This window comes from Hemiscyllium ocellatum, chromosome 36 (assembly GCF_020745735.1).
Source record: "Hemiscyllium ocellatum isolate sHemOce1 chromosome 36, sHemOce1.pat.X.cur, whole genome shotgun sequence".
Classification (NCBI taxonomy): Eukaryota; Metazoa; Chordata; class Chondrichthyes; order Orectolobiformes; family Hemiscylliidae; genus Hemiscyllium; species Hemiscyllium ocellatum.
The window spans coordinates 3,126,919-3,141,106 of record NC_083436.1 but is presented as its reverse complement, the minus strand read 5'-3'; the positions used below and the strand labels follow the sequence as shown (position 1 = coordinate 3,141,106).

General features: G+C 41.3%; 1 protein-coding gene across 3 annotated transcripts in view; it reads left to right on the top strand.

Annotated features, from left to right (window-relative positions):
* ctso (cathepsin O) overlaps positions 1–11,124 on the top strand; it is a 73,958-nt gene extending 62,834 nt beyond the window's left edge. The window contains exons 7-8 of one of the 3 annotated variants that reach the window (XR_009647073.1): positions 6,937–7,174; positions 7,499–7,587. Coding sequence is in view for 2 of the 3 variants with exons in the window: in XM_060851570.1 (XP_060707553.1) it covers positions 7,499–7,591; positions 10,496–10,530 (128 nt within the window). In the remaining variant the exon portion in view is untranslated. Of the gene's footprint in view, positions 1–6,936; positions 7,175–7,498; positions 7,592–10,495 lie in introns of those variants that run through there. The other 2 variants (XM_060851570.1, XM_060851569.1) reach the window with 2 other exon arrangements.
* The last annotated feature ends 3,064 nt before the right edge of the window (positions 11,125–14,188 follow it).

Genomic DNA, 14,188 nt, shown 5'->3' with positions numbered 1-14,188 from the left:
CTCCAAGGCCTCTTTGTTCAGCAATACTCTCTAAGACCTTACCATTAAGTGTATAAGTCCTGCTAAGATTTGCTTTCACAAAATGCAGCACCTCACATTTATCTGAATTAAACTCCATCTGCCACTTCTCGTCCCATTGGCCTATCTGGTCAAGATCCTGTTGTAATCTGAGGTAACCTTCTTCGCTGTCCACTACACCTCCAATTTTGGTGTCATCTGCAAACTTAGTAACTGTACCTCTTATGCTTGCATCCAAATCATTTATATAAACACCAAAAGGTAGAGGACCCAATACCGATCCTTGTGGCACTCCACTGGTCACAGGCCTCCAGTCTGAAAAACAACCCTCCGCCACCACGCTCTGTCTTCTACCTTTGAGCCGGTTCTGAATCCAAATGACTAGTTCTCCTGTATTCATAACCAGTCTCCCATGGGGAAACTTGTCGAACGCCTTACTGAAGTCCGTATAGATCACATCTACGCTCTGCCCTCATCAATCCTCTTTGTTAGGTTAGATTACTTACAGTGTGGAAACAGGCCCTTCGGCCCAACAAGTCCACACCGACCCGCTGAAGCGAAACCCACCCATTCCCCCTTTAACTAACACTACGGGCAATTTAGCATCGCCAGTTCACCTGACCTGCACATCTTTGGACTGTGGGAGGAAGCCACAGTCCAAAGTAATTAGATTAGATTACCTATAGTGTGGAAACAGGCCCTTCGGCCCAACAAATCCACACCAACCCACCGAAGCGCAACCCACCCAGACTCATTCCCCTACATTTACCCCTTCGCCTAACGCTACAGGCAATTTAGCATGGCCAATTCACCTAACCTGCATATTTTTGGATGTGGGAGGAAACCGGAGCACCCGGAGGAAACCCACGCAGACACTGGGAGAATGTGCAAATTCCACACAGTCAGTCACCTGAGGTGGGAATTAAACCTGTATCTCTTGCGCTGTGAGGCAGCAGTGCTAACCACTGTGCCACCGTGCCACCCACAATCCTCTTTGTTACTTCTTCAAAAAACTCAATCAAGTTTGTGAGACATGATTTCCCATGCACAAAGCTGTGTTGACTATCCCTAATCAGTCCTTGCCTTTCCAAATACATGTACATCCTGTTCTTCAGGATTCCCTCCAACAACTTGCCTACCACCGATGTCAGGCTCATCGGTCCATAGTTCCCTGGCTTGTCTTTAACGCCCTTCTTAAACAGTGGCACCATGTTAGCCAACCTCCAGTCTTATGGGACCTCACAGGCCTCCAGTCTGAAAAGCAACCCTCCACCATTACCCTCTGTCTTCTACCTTTGAGCCAGTTCTGTATCCAAATGGCTAGTTCTCCTGTATTCCATGAGATCTAACCTTGCTAACCAGTCTCCCATGGGGAACCTTGTTGAGCGCCTCAGTGAAGTCCATATAGATCATATCCACCGCTCTGCCCTCATCAATTCTCTTTGTGACTTCTTTTAAAAACTAATTTCATGTACATCCTGCCCCTCAGGATTCCCTCCAACAACTTGCCCACCACCACCGTCAGGCTCACTGGTCTATAGCTCCCTGGCTTGCCCTTACCACCCTTCTTAAACTGTGGCACCACGTTAGCCAACCTCCAGTCTTCTGGCACCTCACCTGTGACTATTGATGATACGAATATCTCAGTAAGAGGCCTAGCAATCACTTCTCTAGCTTCCCACAGAGTTCTAGGGTCACACCTGATCAGGTCCTGTGGATTTATCCACCTTTATGCATTTCAAGGTGGGCAGCACGGTGGCACAGTAATTAGCACTGCTGCCTCATAGCGCAAGAGACCTGGGTTCAATTCCCGCCTCGGGCAACTGTCTGTGTGGAGTTTGCACAATCTCTCCGTGTCTGCATGGGTTTCTTCCGGGTGCTCAGGTTTCCTCCCACAGTCCAAAGGTGTGCAGGTAAAGTGAATTGGCCATGCTAAACTGCCCGTACTGTTAGGCGAAGAGGTTAATGTAGGGGAATGGGTTTGGGTGGGTTGCTCTTCAGAGGATCAGTGTGGACTTGTTGGGCCGAAGGGCCTGTTTCCGCACTGTAAGTTATCTAATTCAAAGGCATCCAGCACTTCCTCCTCTGTAATATGGACATTTTGCAAGGTGTCACCATCTATTTCACTACTTTCTATATCTTCCATATCCTTTTCTACAGTAAGTATTAATGCAGAATACTCATTTAGTATCTCCCCCATTTTCTGCAGCTAACAAAGGCTGCCTTGCTGATCTTTGAGGGGCCCTATTCTCTCTATGGACAATAAGGAGAAGCTAGAAAATTTCAGGTTGTTTTGTGTGGAGCGACAGAGGCTGAAGGGAGACTTGGCAGAACTCTATAAAATTACGAGATGTCTGGATAGGGTTGACGGTCAGAATCCCCAGAATTGAAATGTCTACAAACTCGGGAAATGCTTTTAAAGTGAAAGGGGAAAGCTCAAGGAAGATGTGAGGGGATGTTTTAGACAGAGTAGTAGGACTCTGGAACATGCTGCCAGGGATGGTGGTAAAGGCAGAAACAATAGGGCTCGAAAAAAAACACAGCAGTCAGGCAGCATTCGAGGAGGTGAATAGACGTTTTGGGTCTAAACATCAATTCTCCTGTTCCACAGACGCTACCTGACCTTCTGTGCTTTTCCAGCACTACATTCTTGACTCTGATCTCCAGCACCTGCAGTCCTCACTTTCTCCTAGATACATAGAGGTGTTTAAGAGATTTTTAGATAAGCTCAAGTATGCAAGGAGTGGACCAAGGGCATGCAGAAGGGGTTAGTTTAACTTGGCATCATGTACAGTACAACAAAGAAAAGCCTGTTCCTGTGCCAAACAGTTCCATGTTCTATCTCTTCAGTCATCCAGAAATAGTATTCAGTCTATTGTAAGAACATAAGAAGGAGCAGCATGAATAGGCAATTCAGCCCCTCAAACCCATGCAACCTGATCTCATCTTAGCCTCAACTGTACTGCCTGCCCACTCCCAGGAGTCATAGAGATGTACAACATGGAAACAGACCCATTGGTCCAACCCATCCATGCCAACCAGGTATCCCAATCCAATCTAGCACCCGGCCCATATCCGTCCAAACTCATCCTATTCATATATCTATCTAGATGCCTTTTAAATGTTGCAATTGTACGAGCCTCCATCACTTCCTCTGGCAGCTCATTCCACACACGCATCATCCTCTGCATGAAAACAATGCCCCTTAGGTCTCTTCTATATCTTTCCCCTCTCACCCTAAACCTATGCCCTCTAGTTCTGGACTCCTCCACCCCAGGGAAAAAAACTGTCCATTTATCCTATCCATGCCCTTCATGATTTTATAAACTTCTATAAACCTCAGCCTCCAGCACTCCAGGGAAAACAGCCCTTGCTTATTCAACCTCTCCCTTTGGCTCAAATCCTCCAACTCTGGCAACATCCTTTTCTAAACTGTTTTACAACATCTTTCCAATAAGAAGGAGACCAGAATTGCATGCGACATTCCAAAAGTGGCCTAACCAATATTCTGTACAGCTGCAACATGACCTCCCAACTCCTGCACTCAATACTCTAACAATAAAGGAACACATACCAAACATCTTCTTCACTATCTTATCTACCTGCAACTCCACTTTCAAGGAGCTATGAAACTGCACTCCAAGGTCTCTTTGTTCAGCAACACTCCCTAGGACCTTACCATTAAGTGATGTCATTTTTCCAGGGTGGTCAGGCTTGCCGTCGATTTTGTTGCACTTTGGATGCTGCCTGAACTGCTGTGCTCTTCCAGCACCACTAATCCAGAACCTTACCATTAAGTGTATAAGTCCTGCTAAGATTTGCTTTCCCAAAATGCAGCATCTCGCATTTATCTGAATTAAACTTCATCTCAGCCCATTGGCCCATCTCGTCCAGATCCTGTTGTAATCTGAGGTAACCCTCTTCGCTGTCCACTATACCTCCAATTTTGGTGTAATCTGCAAACTTACTATCTGTACCTCTTATGTTCATATCCAAATCATTTATATAAATGATGAAAAGTAGTGGAACCAGCACCAATCCTTGTGGCACTCCACTGGTCACAGGCCTCCAGTATGAAAAGCAACCCTCCACCATTACCCTGTCTTCTACCTTTGAGCCAGTTCTGTATCCAAATGGCTAGTTCTCCTGTATTCCATGAGATCTAACCTTGCTAACCAGTCTCCTATGGGGAACCTTATTGAGCGCCTCAGTGAAATCCATATAGATCATATCCACCGCTCTGCCGTCATCAATCCTCTTTGTGACTTCTTTTAAAAACTCATTTCATGTACATCTTGTCCCTCAGGATTCCCTCCAACAACTTGCCCACCACCAACGTCAGGCTCACTGGTCTATAGTTCCCTGGCTTGCCCTTACCACCCTTCTTAAACTGTGGCACCACGTTAGCCAACCTCCAGTCTTCTGGCACCTCAATGATACAAATATCTCAGCGAGGGACCTAGCACTCACTTCCCTAGCTTCCCACAGAGTTCTAGGGTACACTGATCAGGTTCTGGGGATTTATCCACTTTTACATCTTAATCCACATAACAGTGGATAAAACCCCAGGACCTGATCAGGTGTGCCCTAGAACTCCATGGGAAGCTGATACATGACTCTTTACTAACTAAAAATCTACGAATCAAATTTATTCAGTGTCCTGAAATCCACCGTACTCTGGGATAGTGAATTCACTATCATCTGAGAGAAGTAATTCCTTGTCATCTCCCTTTTTAATTTGCCATTCAACCTAAAACAATGACCTGGCATTCTGTATTGCCCCACAAAGGGAAACATCTACTCTATGTCTAATTTGTCAATTCCCTTTCACATCTTGTACACCTAAATGAGATCTCCTCCCATTCTTCTACATGCTATTATATGATGTTGGAAGGAGTTTTGCCTGAATGCTTGTGGGCTAGTTTTAAGAAGTGTGCATGAATTTATTGAATAGCCTTTCCACTGAATCTGGAGGCATTGCTGATGGAATTTCTCTAATACCTGTGTGTGTCACTGATACACAGTTCAGGTCTCACTGCCATAAATGAGTATGGAGAATAACACCTAATGTACATTTGCTGAAATGCAAAGATCTTCTATCGTATTGCTGCAGGTATTTTTAAATCTTATTCTTTCATGGATATGAGTATTGGTGGTTATTTTAGCATTTATTGTCCATTTCTAATTTCCCTTGAGAAGGTGATTATATGCAGCCTTCTTGAACTAGTCAGGTGGAAGTGGAAGGAGAATCAACGTTTCGGGCATGACGTCGATTCTCCTGCTCCTTGGATGCTGCCTGACCTGCTGCGCTTTTCCAGCAATACATTTTCAGTTCTGATCTCCATCATCTGCAGTCCTCACTTTCTCCTGAAACATGGAAGTGTACAGGATTATAGCAGGAGCTTGACCTTACATCACTTTTTGGAACTTTAACACTCCATGTGTCTCCAAAGCTGCAGGTAAAACTCTGCCCTTTCAGACACTGCATTGAACTTGATTTTTTTTAGATTTAGATTACTTACAGTGTGGAAACAGGCCCTTCGGACCAATAAGTCCACACCGACCCGCCGAAGCGCAACCCACCCAGACCCATTCCCCTACATTTACCCCTTCACCTAACGCAACGGGCAATTTAGCATGGCCAATTCACCTAAGCTGCACATTTTTGGACTGTGGGAGGAAACCGGAGCACCCGGAGGAAACCCACGCAAACACGGGGAGAATGTGCAAACTCCACACAGTCAGTCGCCTGAGGTGGGAATTGAACCCGGGTCTCTGGCGCTGTGAGGCAGCAGTGCTAACCACTGTGCCACCATTCCACCCACAATCATAATTGGTTAAAGATACATACACTGTTTGCTACATCTACATCTTGCTCATTATTCATTACTAAATCCATTACAACATTCCTTTTGTTAGCTGCAAGACATAATGTTGCAGAAAATACGCTGTCCAGTCCTGGACAAATTCAAGATTTTCACTACCTTTCTGATATATGCTAGTCCCCTTAACCCATTATATAAGAATGTTAAAACCTGTGCTTAATCTCTGCTTTTAAACAAACTGTATTTGTCAGCTGATACTTGGGGTCCTATACAAAATCCCAATTCAATGTTAAATCATGAAGGCACCATCTCTTATCATTGATGTGATTTTATCCTTATTTCTAAGGCAACTATGTTTTCCCCTACCATTTCATCTGTCTTTCCAATCGATTTTATAACTTAGTGTATTTAGTTGCTCATCCTTACTATCAACCAGAACTTGGTGTTGGCTATTGTATCAGACCTGACAAGTTGAATTTGGACCTGAGGTTTATTCAGTTTGGTTTGTGTATTTCAAGAATTTGGGTAAATAATGTTTATTTGAGTCACACATCCTAATCTGCACGTTGACTGTAATATTTTTCTCACAGATTTCATACTTGTCTCTTCTGCTTTAACTGATTTATGTATTCCAGTTTTCCCTTTGCCTGTGTTGCCTAAAGTATAAATTCTAACCTTCTTCCCGCTCTCTCCCCTCTTGTTTGTTTTTGAAACTTTATTTATACCTGATTCCTGAAGAAGGGCTCATGCCTGAAACGTCGACTCTCCTACTCCTGGGATGCTGACTGACCTGCTGCGCTTTTCCAGCAACACATTTTCAGCTCTTTATACCTGAGAATCCTCCTTCCAGCAACTTAATAGTTTGTAGTCTTTGTTGCCACTCTATTCTCTTAAGTTATTGGTTTTAAATTGTTTCAATAGAGCACATGCCAATAGTAATTTTCCTTCCTCTCTTAACATTGATATTTCTCTTTCTCATCCCACTTTTTCAGCTGCTTGTTCACTTTCATTATTCTCCTTATCAAATACTCTAATGATTAAAACTGTGAAACCATGTTCATAATTGTATCTTCTTGTTTCTGCTACTCTCCAGACAGATCCTCTTCTCAACAATCTACTATGAGTGCACCTCAACATAACTGGCTCCCTCACCACCTCTCCAAATTTACTATTTGAGTTGCTCCCTATCCTGTCAGCAGGAACGCAATATATACAATCCTACTTACAAAGAATGCCACTCGTCTCCTCTAATTATTGAATTGTCTGCAATTACCACTTATTCATCACTTCCACTTCCCAGCTGCTTCAAGGTGCCGTGGTCTCTAATCAAGGTGAATAAATTCTTGACTATTGCAGTTAAGTTAAGTTGAACTATATTCACAACCCCAGGCCAAAACAAAAGTCCAGCTCTTCAAGAAAGTTTGTTCTGAATTGGATTTGGAGAGTTGACTCAGTCGTGAAAACTCTGGTCTCGCTCCTGAAAATTTGCTGAACGAAGTTAGGTATAAGCAAAGCACTTAACATCAAAATGATCTCCGAGGTTCTACGCACAGTGCTGCAATGTAGATGCAAGTGCTTTTTGATATTGGGCTTGCCATGAAGTAGTGACAAGAATGAATTTACAGTAACTTGCAGCAATTCTTTCTTGAAAACAGGTGATATTCCTTATTGGATTGTACGAAATTCATGGGGAACCAACTGGGGAATTGATGGCTATGTATACATCAAAATGGGAAGAAATATTTGTGGTGAGTGTTCTATGGAATCCACAGTTCATTTTAAAATAAAATTTCATTCACTTATGGAATGTCTTATGATGTATCTGTGTAATCAAGGGAATGTCTGTTGAAAATCAGTATCTTCATATTTTGGAGATGGGTATCCCTTTTTTTTATTGAGTTCAGTTGTAAAACTGTATCAGCTTACACCTTGCAGTATCATGTTGTGGAAAGCTTTTCTACTTTTGCATCATGGTTCCTGGTGAAGTTGCATTGCTACGAAGTCTGGTTTCCAATTTCATCTCAGAGGGAAAAGAAACTAGGTGCCATGGCAGTGTTAACCAAATGTAGTACTGGAAGAGCCAAACACTGATTTTCTTCTCATTTTGAGTCTGGTACTTCATCTCACCAAACTCACAAATTAATTACTTTTTTTGGCACGGATGAACTACTGACAGACATTCCAGCTATTTGGTCCAATGGGGGAGAAAATCCATAAAGGCTTATTGGATGTAAGTGACATTTGCAATGATGAAGCCCCTATTGAAATGCTGACAGCTGGAAAGAGGTGGATAAACTTTCCTGGGTGGTCATGGTAACAGAGGCAATCATTAGGATTGCAGTTTTCCCTGACAAGGCAAATCACATGAATGTGTAAGTTTTCCAATTCAGCAGCCCCATGTTGATGTCAAGAACCCTGTCTCATACAGTGTTTGTTCTGGGAGTGAACGAGGAATGTTCTGGGTGCTGTTATGAGGCAGGCGAGTGTCAACATGATTTAGTAAGAAGCCCAACTTGGTTCTCTGAGTCTTTGGCCCAGTTTAATTAAAGGTTTTTAGGCCCTCACCTGTCACTTTTGGACCTGCTTCCCCTGCCACTTGCATGCTTCCTTATATCCCTCATACCATCTTCAATCCTACTCACCCATTACCTACAATGGGCAGACCCCAGGAGCCATGGCAAGAAGAAAAATAAATAAACTTTTTGCCAATAGTATTGCTTATGTATATGTTTTAAACTGAAATAATTCTCATTCTTGAAACCCACTCAACAATTTAAATCCTCTTAATTGGACAATCTGTTATAAAAACGTCTTTTCAGAAACCACATCAAAGACGTAATCCTTTAATTGTGTCTTGAAGCTTTCAATCAAATTGGGAACACAGTACCATTTCTGTCTCCTACTGAGATAATTGATTTTTATACACTTAAAAATTAACTAAGCATTCATACTGTTGCAATAACAAATGTTAGAAATATAAATAAAAGTGTACTGAAACTGCAGGAACAGGTGACAATCAGATGGCCTGTCAATCTATGTATTGTAGCAGTAAAACTTTCTTTCGTACTTTAACTGACAGCTGCAGCCTCATTGCTGTTTTTGTTTTCAAAGGGCTAAGGATTTAAATGGCTTTGAGGTATGACACTTAAACAGACCATATGTCTCAATCAAGAATGTTTAGTAACCTCTACCAATTTGTGTCTCCGATAATATGATTTAAAGTCTTGGAATAGTTTAAATAGAGCCTGTTTGAAATCAGCATGAATTTCAAATGACTCTGCTGAGTTTAGTTTCCTGCCTGTATGATTTGTTCCCTACCCTCTTCTCCCACCAGCAAAAATTGGATGTGCTAATGAAGGCAGGACATTCAGATGCAGGTCCTGCTCACCATTTGTAATAACTCCTTCCCCTAACTCCCCCATCCTGACATAAATTGAGCACCGGATCCCATAACCACCCTTTGCGTCATTGGCTTCTGAAGGTGTATCCAAAATTGGACAACCATAACAGGAAAATCCAACATTTTAAATATACAAATCACTTTTAGCAAATACTTTTGTAGTGAATTCACTGATATTGGAAATATGGAGAACAATATGCATAAAGTAATGGAGAATATCACAAAGTGCTTGCTGCACTATGCCCCAAAATACATTAAATTAAGAGCCATAATGGTTCTTCTTGTTAGTTAAATTGTTCCCTTTTTACACATCAACTGTTTCTGAATCCTCTGAATTTACCAATTACTGATAAATTAAGGACTTTTCTTTTCTCTGCATTTCATTCTGTCAGAAGTGATTGAAACCATTAATATTTATTTCACTTTGGATCCTTACAGCCATCAGGAATATATGTTCATTTCACTCGTCTTTGTTGAATTTAAACCCAGTGTGCCAAGGTGAGAGCATGGTGTTGAATTAGTCAGTGCTCCCCTACCCACTGCCCCGGAGATAGCATGGTGAATCTAAGATTGTTCTTAAAAGTGTTGCAAATGTCTTCAGATAGGAAATGAGGCTATTGAGAAGTAAAATTGTCATTTCTTCCTCTGATTTCCAGTGTTTCTGTTGAAATCTACACCAGAGCACAGCTTTAGTTGCAGCATATATGGTGGTGAAAGGAGATTTGTGATATAATGCTTAATAGCCTAGAACTGTTCACGTCCAAAAACTCCAGTTGCCATAGTGCAAATGTCCTGGCTGAAAGGTATCAATAGAATTTATTGTTTGCATATAAAATCAACAAGCAGAAGCAGAAAGAATGTCAATTCCAGGTATCTGAAAGCAGCTAACCAGAGGGATATCAGGTAACATCTGTGGCATTTGAAACAAGAGCTAATGTTTCAGATTGATGATCTAAAGAATTTTATCAACCTGAAATGTTAATCCTTTTTCTCCTTTCACACATGCTTCCTGAGGAGCAAAAAAATTCCAAAATTTTCTGTTTTAGTTTCAGATTTACAACAGCTGCTGTATGTTGCTTTTGAGCTATAACATAAATCACATGAGCAGGTCTGTACTATACTTTTCAGTTGAAAAGAGAGGGAAGAATGCAGGTGTAAAAACATCGAACTGAAATATTAACTATTTACACATGAGATGCAGTTTCCAAGTAAACATTTCTTAATGTTGTACATTTTCTTTTTAATCACTCAGGGATTGCTGATTCAGTTGCAGTAGCGTTTGTATGAGAAGGAAGATATGTTCCCAGGATCTTGGTCTGCCTACAGGACAGCCTTTTACCAAGAACTGAATTAAAGACGAAGAGAGTCCAATTTCTCGACAGCCACTGCAGATCCTGTCATGTTACCTATGCCAGGACCCATCTGATATTTCCTGCATTTAAATCAATGGAAGAGATTTAGGTGAATCGCCTCGCACAAGTGTGCTTGGATCTACCTGATTTCTTAATTCCTGCTGGCACAGACAAGAATGTTTCATCTTAAATCTCCTGGACCCTTCGCTGGCAGTATTGAACCTTCTATAGCGACAACTGATATAAAATAAGTTGTCGATGCTATTCCACCATTTTCTGAAGTGCATTGGCAGTGGGCGAACTACCTCACCATGGAGCAGCCTTAAAATGTTTTCGCCTTAGTATTAAGTTAGTTATTAACATCTCTTATCAGTATTGATAATATTTATTACCTGAGAATACCAAGGTGGCTTCGTTTTGTTTTTCACAGAAATTTGGGGCTCTTTTGGATTGCAGTTTACGTGATTGCTTCATGATTTGCATTACCTAAGCGTATGATCATTCTTAATATTATCAAATAAATTTTATTATGGCAAAGAATGTACATATTTGAGCTAATATAAATTTAAATGCTAAAACTGTTTTCAAATATCAATATTTCCATGGAAACTTCCAATGAGCAGCTTATGAATATCACATTTGTTGACTCTCCCACTTTGTTGGATACACTACAAAAGGGACAAAATGACAGTCTTGCTTGGCAGCATAGTACAATGCACTAAAGCGATGGTAATTAACCAAATGATTGTTCCCAACCTTCATTCCTTACAAACTATGATACCAAAATACACTCAGCGTTTTTCGAGTTTATCACCTTTATGCATGTACTTTTCAATTTACGTGTACACTGCTCACGGAATTGATCAAAATTAAATTTAACTTCGATCGCCTGAAAGACAGCAAACATATAGTTCTCTTTTTGAAGATGTCCAAATTGACTTCTAAGTCTATTTTTATGATTGCTGAAAATGTGTTGCTGGTTAAAGCACAGCAGGTTAGGCAGCATCCAAGGAATAGGAAATTCGACGTTTCGGGCATAAGCCCTTCATCAGGAAAGCCCTTCCTGATGAAGGGCTTATGCCCGAAACGTCAAATTTCCTATTCCTTGGATGCTGCTTAACCTGCTGTGCTTTAACCAGCAACACATTTTCAGCTGTGATCTCCAGCATCTGCAGACCTCATTTTTTACCCGAATATTTTTATGATTGGTGTTGATAGTAATGTGAGCACTGCTGCTTAATTAACAGGGTTTTTAAAAAATCTTATCACAAATGGAGTACAGCACAGAAACAGATCCTTTGGTCCAACTCATTCACATTGACCAGATATCCTAAACTCATCTCATCCCTTCCTATACATGTACTCATCCAGATGCCATTTAAATATTGTAATTGTACCACCTCCTCTGGCAGCTCATTTCATCAACTAACCTGAGTCAGCGAGATCGATTCAGAAAAAGGCCCTTCGGCCCGTTGTGTCCATCCATTCAGAAACATCACCATTTTCAAGCTCATGGTCCAGTGTCTTGAGTGCTAATATCCATTTATTCAGCAATAATACAAGGTGAAAAATGGCAAGAGCATTCCTTGAGTGCTATAATAACTAATTGAACTTCTGTTGTATTCACTACTCACTTGCTCTGTCATTTTCCTCTTTTATTAAAGTTACGGTAACTTCCCAGGACTGTCATGCACAAGATGGGAGAAAGCCTGAGCTGGGTGGCAGTGTCAAAGGCTCAATGTCCTCAAGATGAAAGGGCCTAATAACAGCACTCCCTCTCTCCAGCTTTCCACCTCTCCATCCCAATCCTGTGCACCTGTTACCTAAAACATATGCTCTTTTGATCATCATGGCTTTGTTAAATGCTTAATCTCTGCTGGTGCTGCAGTAATAATTCTGAAAACTGGCACTGACAGGCTTCCTAAATGTAGTGAAAATTCAGTTCAGGACTGAGTTAAGAGACTGTCTGAAGGATGGGCAAAGTAGCAAAAAGTGTCAGTTTTGAGTAGTGAAGACAATTGTACCAAATTCCTAAATATTTACTGAAGTAGTTTTGATTTTCCCAGAGCCTTCTCTATAAATCTTCTAGAATTACCATGTAACACCTAGTTTATTTAAACCATTGCAATGACAAATGTGTTCCTTTCTATGCTGGCTCTTCCACTGATATTCAATGCTCCAATGAGTATTACTGCTGTTCTCTTGGGAAGAAGCTCCACCTTGGCCACTGGCTCTATAGTCACAGTGGCACCAGAAGTTGAAGTGAGCTAGATTGGGACTGCAAATTGTGCCCAGTGTGCATATCTCCAGACCCAAGGCTTCAATAGGTGTGCGGATCTTCGGGTAAGGAGGGGAAGTGAGGCACAGATATGGAGATGTTAGAGAGGCTGCGCTCAAGGGAATACCCACAGGGATTAGATGTTGGACAGGATGATAATATCAATGTTGGAAGGAGGTCATGATGGATGTTTTCCACCCTTCCTGCTCACAATCCATCCATGTCTCCTTTCTAACCCAATCCTGAGCTCTCTTTGTAGACTGAAATTTGAGGCTGAGTGGGAAATGTTAAGTCGTCATTAATTTGCCACTTAAGGACCTCAAATAGGTCAGCAGCCAGGAGTCCATTGTGAAGACTATCCAGTAGGGGAGTGTATAATTCTGCCGGTGGACTTCATGAATGTGCCACCGATTAGACTGGGATTTGTTTAGGGCAGATCAGTCAGAAAACTTGGTGAAAAGTAATTGTTTTTGATAGAGAAACACTCTTCGCTATGTTGGTAAAAATATAAATTAGCTTAACAACAGGCCTGTAATACAAGGCATTTTACCAAAGAGTTTCACAATTTTGAATAATGACAGCTTTAGTACGCCTGATTATAGAATGGTCACATCCAGTTTTGCATTTGTAAAAATGATTTACTCATTGAAATATTGTTCAATGAAAACATAATATTGACCGTTTGCCTTTATTAATTTAAGATATATATTTACAATATTAACATAACCATGAAATCCCACTTAATTCTTGCAACCAATTTAATATCTTTTTAATCTTCCATCCTCCTTGCTTACAAAGGTGTTTCATATTTGTTACTCAGTGGTGAGCAGTAGAGACACTTAGCAACAAGGAGAATTGTAGAACATAATAGAATGCTTGAAAACACCATTAAAGCCCACATTCTTTCAGGAAGTCATACGGGGAGGTGGCTCAGCAGACCTACTGAAAGAGGGGGAATCAGAGGATGAGAATAGGACAGCTGAAGAAGCAATGAGCAATGATGGAGAATACAAGACAAGCTGGTTTTGAAGGATTTGAAAATGTGTGGAAGTAGAGCAGACAAGGACAAGGGCCTTTGAATTCAACGTTATGAGGTTGAAAATCACACAGCACCAGAGTCCAACAGGTTTATTTGGAGGCACTAGCTTTCGAAGCGCTGCTTCTTCAACAGGTGGTTGTGGAGCAAAATCATCGGACACAGAATTTATAGCAGCAGAATTACAATGTCATGGAATGCAATTTATACAAGGTTAGCATAAGTCTTACATCCTTCAGAATGATCATGTTAGTTTCAGTTGCTTCATATGTAAATGTC